The sequence below is a fragment of the Elephantulus edwardii genome, unplaced genomic scaffold (genome assembly GCF_000299155.1).
Source record: "Elephantulus edwardii isolate Elephantulus edwardi_28Jun2011 unplaced genomic scaffold, EleEdw1.0 scaffold00159, whole genome shotgun sequence".
Taxonomy (NCBI): domain Eukaryota; kingdom Metazoa; phylum Chordata; class Mammalia; order Macroscelidea; family Macroscelididae; genus Elephantulus; species Elephantulus edwardii.
Window position 1 is genome coordinate 7,112,172 of NW_006399909.1, and position 6,899 is coordinate 7,119,070.

The following is a 6,899-nucleotide window of genomic DNA, read 5'->3' on the forward strand; positions in this document are numbered from 1 at the left end:
GAGTTCCTTGTTTTTCAATGCAACATAGTATTCCATTGTATGTCTATACCACAGCTTCTCTATCCATTCGTTTGTTGATGGGCACTTAGGTGGTTTCCAACTCCTTGCTATTGTGAACAAAGCCGCAATAAACATGGGTGTGCATATGTCTGCTTGGATGTCAGTTATGGTTTCTTTGGGGTATATTCCCAGTAGTGGAATTGCCGGGTCAAATGATATTTCTATTTGCAACTTTTTTACAAAGCACCATCCTGTCTTCCACAGTGGTTCCACCAACAGTGAATAAGGGTTCCAGTCTCTTCACAACCTCGCCACCATTTGTTGCTTGCTGTTCTGTTAAATTTTGCTATTCTGACTGGGGTGAGATGATATCTCACAGTTGTTTTAATTTTCATCTCTCTTAGAGCTAGGGATTTTGAACATTTCTTCATGTGCTTGTTAGCCATCTGAATGTCTTCTTTGGTGAAGTATCTGCTCATATCCTGTGCCCATTTTTCTATTGAGTTATTTACTTTTATATTGTTGTGGTGCTCAAGTATTTTATAAATTCTGGATATAAGTACCTTATCTGATATGTCATTACCAAATACTTTTTCCTAGACTGTGGCTTCCTTTTTTACCCTGGTGGAGAAGTTTTTGGATGTGCATAGCAGGATTGTGTGTTTCTGAAGAAATCCCCCCCAGCCCCGACCGCCCCCGAGTGGAGAGCATGCTCCTTTCTTGAATGCAGAGCGTCTTCCCACTAGAACAGTTCTCTCAGCTGCTCTTTGCCACTAGAAGGCCTCCACTTGCATGGCCATCTATGGCCTGCTGGGTTTGCAGAAGGTTCTGCAAGTATGTCAGAGAGAGCTGCTGGCTCTGCAGACAGGCCTTCTAGTGGCAAAGAGCAGCTGAGAGAATTGTGACTTTTCTAATATGGATTCAAATAAATTTGGACAATTACAATTTTAAAAACAAAAATGCATTAGTGTAACTCTCCCAATTAAATATTAGTTCACAATTTCTGGTTAATTCTGGATGGCAGAGTGACTAAAATTCCTAACTACTAATAGAAAGGTGGATGGTTCAAATGCACCTGCAGCTCTGTGGGAAAAAAGATGTGGAAATCTAGTTCTGTTGCCATAGCATCGATCCCTGTGGGGCATTTCTGCCTTGCCATTATGATTTCTATGAATCAGAATAGACTTGATGGCAATGAGTAGTTAAAATTTGAATTATGGTTTCATAAGGCTTAAAGAGGGAGCCCTGATGGTCTAGTGGCAAGACGCTTCCTTGCAATGTGAAAGACACAGGAATTGAAGCCACCAGTTATTCTGCAGGAGAACGATGGGCTGTCTCCTCCCATGAAATTAACTGCCTCTGAAAACCAGCTGGAGGGTCAGCTATGGATTGATTCTGACTCTATGACACACAACAACAGCAATGCTTAAAGAAATAATATCCTCTCACTTTTTTTTTTGCTTCTAAGTATAAACAAGTATTGTCCCATTGTCAACACTTTATCTTATTCTTATCAAGCTGGAACTGATTCCTTGCTGGCCCTCCATTGGGTTTCAGACGTAGTAAATTACAAGAGAAAAGATTGCCAGCTATCTTTCTCAAAATAGCAAGTGAATGTGAACTATAAGAGAGGTGCAGCCTGTCCTTTGTCGTGTCCTACGGACTGTTCTATCAGACCTCCCTGAGTACAGTGCATACTAGAAAATATTCTGTTGATGTGCTTTGTATCACATTTTAAAATTAGCACTTCTATAATTAATAAGTGACTTTATGACCATTTTAGTGATAACATTGAATCTCAATCTCACTACCATTTTTTTATTCTTAAGGGATAAATAAAATTTCAAACAAATAATAGTATTTTTTTAAATAATGATTATTCCTCAGAGTGAACAACTAGAAATATGTTTTCTCAAATCTAATAGAGGATCAGAATTTTTTCCCTTTAATGACAACCAGTTACTGTTTTTCCTTAAATGAATATTATTTTATTGTTTCATCTTAAAATTTGCCATAGATAAATAGTGGTCAAAATTATTTATCAAGATTCTAAGTATATAAAGTCATCAGAAAAATAAGTGGTTGTAATATAATATGCGGAGTGCCAGAGAGAGGAGAAAAGTCATAATCAACCTAGAATTAAATTCTATGCAGACAATTTTCAGAGAACGTCATGAGGCTGGGACAACAGGCATACTGAATTTACCCTTGTATATTTTACAGCTGCACTCCAATTCTGACAAAGGCGATGGATCTGTCAAGTACATCCTCACTGGAGAAGGCGCTGGGACAATATTTATTATTGACGACACCACAGGGGACATCCATTCAACAAAAAGCCTAGACAGAGAGCAGAAGACGCACTATGTGCTCCATGCTCAGGCCATCGACAGACGAACAAATAAGCCCCTCGAACCTGAATCTGAGTTCATCATCAAAGTGCAAGACATCAATGACAATGCCCCAAAGTTTACGGATGGACCATACATCGTGACTGTGCCTGAAATGTCTGATATGGGTAAGACAAATAGTTTTATATATGATTCATTAACGTACTCTAAAAATTAAAAAAAAATAATTTAAAAACCTGTTTTTAAGATCATTGCTTTTGATTTTTGCTTGGAAGGTCTGAGATGTTTCAGAATGCTTTAATATTTTCTGTGGCATAGAATTGTTTGAGATTATTAAGTTGGTAAAGGAAGGGGGAAAGGTCTGGTATGAAAAACAATATACATGAATTTTATGAATTTTGTATATAAACCACTATAAGATGAAATTTAAAAAGAATATTAGATCTGTTCTAATGTTTGCGGAAATTCATTTAAGCACAGGCAAAAAAATTGATCTAAAAAATAACAAATTGAAAAACACTTACATTGTTCCATTGGCAGTGTTCTTTAACAACTTAAATGCTTTGTATACATTGTCAAAAACATGAAAAAATATTAAAAATAAAATTTACATAAAAGAAGATGGATAATTTATTATCTGGAAATTTTAGCCACATATCAATTAAGTTTTCAATGTTTTGACAGTATTTCAACATATGCCATATGCTGATAGTTAGATTCCTATCTTAGCCTCTGAACGACTCAAGTTAAGCCTGGCAGAATGACAATACTGACCAATCCCATCATAAATCGTGTTGTATTGTATGTAACTAATAGTAAAAAAAAATAGTAAAAAGAGCACTACTGGCAAGGAGTGGTTATGTCTGAACTCCATTAACTCCACAAGAAGGAAATAGTACACGTTTACAACATACGCAGCACAAGCAGACGCCTATGAGGCCTGTGTTACAAAATGTTCAATGTCCTGCCAATTGTAGAATCCCTCTTCACCCTCAGTCCACCTGAAAGCTTTGGCAAAGACTCCCAGCTCTGGCGCTAGCTTGATGTTGCAGAGGTCGCAATTCACCTATGCCTTAAATTGGCCTCTGGTTCTCTGCTGCTGCTACTCCTCTCATCTAGGTCCTGCTCTGCCTGACACAGGCATTTCTGATCCAAATGGGCAGGTGTTGCATTCTTCACTTGTGTGTGTGTGTGTGTGTGTGTGTGTGTGTGTGTGTGTGATTATAGTGAGATTCCTATCTTCAACCTCTGAACTACTCTTGTTAAGCCTGCAGAGTGACCAACTGACCAAGCCCATCATTAATAGCATTGACATTGTGTTTGCATGCTCCCAACCAAAAGGTACTATTCACATTATGGGCATAATTTGGTCTAACCATGTGGTAAAAACCAAAGCCAGTGGGCTTGGAAAACAATCTTTAAAATCTAGCTTGGCCTAGTGGTAAGACCTGGCAGTATCATAATAGATGGAAAAAAGTTTGAAACTGTCAATGACTTTGTCTTGCTAGGATCCACAATCAATACCTTGTACCAAAGGTCAGAAGATCAAGAGATAGATTGCACTGGAAAAGTCTGTAGTCAGGTATTTCTTCAAGTTTTTGAGGAACAATGATGTCAGTTTGAGGATTAATGTGTATCCCTGTTTCAGGCCACGGTCTTTTCAGCCAATCACTGTGCATCTGAGAGTTAGATAATTAATAAGGAAGATAGAAGAATAATCGATGCCTTTGCACTTTTGATGTTGGGAGAGAATAGTGAATATCCTATGAATTTCCAAAAGAACAAGCAGACATGTCTTGGACAAGGGGCAGCCAGAGTGTCCCTTGGATCTAAAGATTATAAAATTTCATCACATGTACTTTGAGCATGTTGCTAGAAGCTTTACTTGGACAATGGCATTAGCCTTGGAAAGGTGGAGGGGCAAGGAATGAGAAGAAGACCCTCAACCAGGTGGATTGATGCAGTGATTATAGCAATAGGCTCATGTGTGCTAGAGATGATTAGGATAGCAATGGATAGGGCAGAGTTCAGATCTGTTGAGGTATACTCAACTCAGTAGCACCTAATATCAACAACAGAGTGGTTAGAAGCTGCACTGCTACCCCGAAGAAAGGCAGTTGAAATCCAGCAGCTGCTTTGTGGGTGATCCCCTTCGGTGTGATTTACTAGCTCTGAAAACTGCTGGAGGGAGGATCAGCTATGGGTCAGTTCAGCATACAACAACAACAACAACGCCACAATAATAGAAGAATTACATTAAAATAGAAACATTTGACAATACAGCTAAGCAGCTTCAGTTTTATTTAAAACATACAACTCTGTGAAGTAGCATTAATACCACGTTATATCTGCACAAACTCAAGCACATCGTTTAAGCAATTTTGCCAAATTTGTATGTCTAGCCTTTTATGTAATTTACATGTCTTGACATGCTGTCAAGAGTGCCATTGAATCAATTTTTAATCCTAACAATCCGTGTGACAGACTAGTATTTTTCCACAGGGTTTGTTAGCAGTTGTACTGCTATCCCAAAGATGAGCGCCTCTGGTGGTTTGAATCTACCAGAAGTTCCATGAAGGAAAGATCGCCAAGCTCCTTCTGCCTCAGAAATCTATGAGTCAGTTTCAACTCAGTAGCCATGGATTTAAGGCACACCCTCAGTCCTTTCTCTGTGAAGCTGATGAATTCATTTGAATCATCAGTCTTTACGTTCACAGCAAACATCAAACTGTTGCTCACTAGCGCCACTTTGTCTAACTCCTAAAATTGAGTTTTAAGAGCAATACACTAGTCTGGTCAATTCCAACTGATAGAAGTGCTACTGCATCAGGTTCCTATGCTTTAAACCTTCACAGGAGAAGATTGACCTTCTTTGACTCACAGAATGAATGACATAACTACCAGCCTTTTGCCATCCACCATGACCCTAGAAGTACTTTTCAACATTTACTCAAGGAGTCATTGACTCTAACTCTTCTTGGATTATTCTGATAATTCACGGTTTTACATCCTCTGTTATTTCTGTGAATTAACTCTTTTGCTTTGTTTATTTACCTCCCGTAACAAATTATCCAAATACATTACAAGAAGGTTCAGGTATAATAGCAGCTTCTTTTTTAGTATCCTAATGAAACTGGTCGAATTTGGAAATAATCACTTATTCTTGAAATTACTATTTCTCATAGCTAATCTTCCTAAACATAAACAATCAAAAAAACTGTTGCCTTGGAATCATTTAGTCCCTTGGCAGCTCCAAATGTGTCAGAGTAGAACTGAATTGCATGTATTTTCCATTTTTCTGCTAATTTTACAATAAGTTGCCAGACCTTTTTTTCAAGTGTTATCTGTGTAGATTTGAATCTCACACTCTTAGTCAACAACAGACCATGTTAAACTTGGCACCACCCGGATACTACTTGAAGGGGCCATGGTGGCATAGTGTGAACAATGTATCAAGCTCCTATTTGTAAGGTCAGCAGTTTGAATCTATGAGCTGTTCCTAAAGAAAATGATGGAGCTTCACCTACCATAAAGATTTATAACCTAGAAAACATTTTGAAGGTCAGTAGAGTTTATTTACAGTGCAGTCTGAGTTTTATTTCAAATTAAGGTTGTTAAAGTCACTAATGAAATCATCCTCAGTCCTTGGATATGCGTTTTAGATTCTTTAAGGAGGACAGCAAATTCTTTCCTTCCTGCTTCCAGTATATCTAATTTTCTTGAGTTAAGCAAATGGCCCTGCATCTGTTCAAAGAATGGTTTGGAAAGGTAATATGAGGTTTCTCTTAGTGGAAAAAAACAGATCCCAAACTAGCTCCCTGTTAATGCTGGTTTAGACTAGGGAAGCTGGTGGAGAAGACCAGGGGATGCTCAAGGTCACAGACATTAGGAGACGAGGGGAAACTGAAGACCTCAATGCCCTTTACTCTGGTGAGAGTTATTTTCTTTTCTCTGAGAATGTAGAATAGGATACTTCTTCCTAATGCCTTGTCCTGGGACTGGCAATGTAACAGTGTGCTTCTGTCTCACAAAGGCAAAGAACTCCACAACTCCATGACTTGTGAGACTGCCACCATTAGCCTGTTTCTTGGAGCTGAATAAGAGCCCCCCCCCAAAAAAAATCACAAAAGAAAATAACTGTAACCATAGGAGGCACAGCACCAGAGAGGGGAAATCAGACAAACCAGCCATTATCAAGAATAACACTCTATCAAGAAGTAGAAAATGACAGCTCTTGAAGAGATTTAAAGACTTCTCTCCAAATTTTTGGTAACTCCAAACCATGTGTTGAACAAATACACAAATAATAAAAAGTCAGTAAATTGATTGAAAGAAAGAATGGTAACTGATGAGAACCAATATTATCATCCTCAGAATGGTAAAATATCAAAGTGAAAAAAAGGAACTAAAAATAATTTTTAAAAATGGGCATTACAGAAAAAAGAGAAGAGACTTAGAGGCTATCCTCAATACACAAAAACTGCTAATAACAGGAAACACAACTGAGGGAGAAGAGAGACAATTATATTTTTATTTGGAGTAAAAACA

General features: G+C 38.0%; 1 protein-coding gene across 1 annotated transcript in view; it reads left to right on the plus strand.

Moving 5' to 3' along the window:
- Window positions 1–6,899, plus strand: part of LOC102858271 (cadherin-18-like) — a 634,275-nt gene that overhangs the window by 140,534 nt on the left and 486,842 nt on the right. Inside the window, exon 2 of the mRNA XM_006895123.1 lies at window positions 2,224–2,518. Coding sequence (XP_006895185.1) covers window positions 2,224–2,518 — 295 coding nt within the window. The remainder of the gene's footprint in view (window positions 1–2,223; window positions 2,519–6,899) is intronic.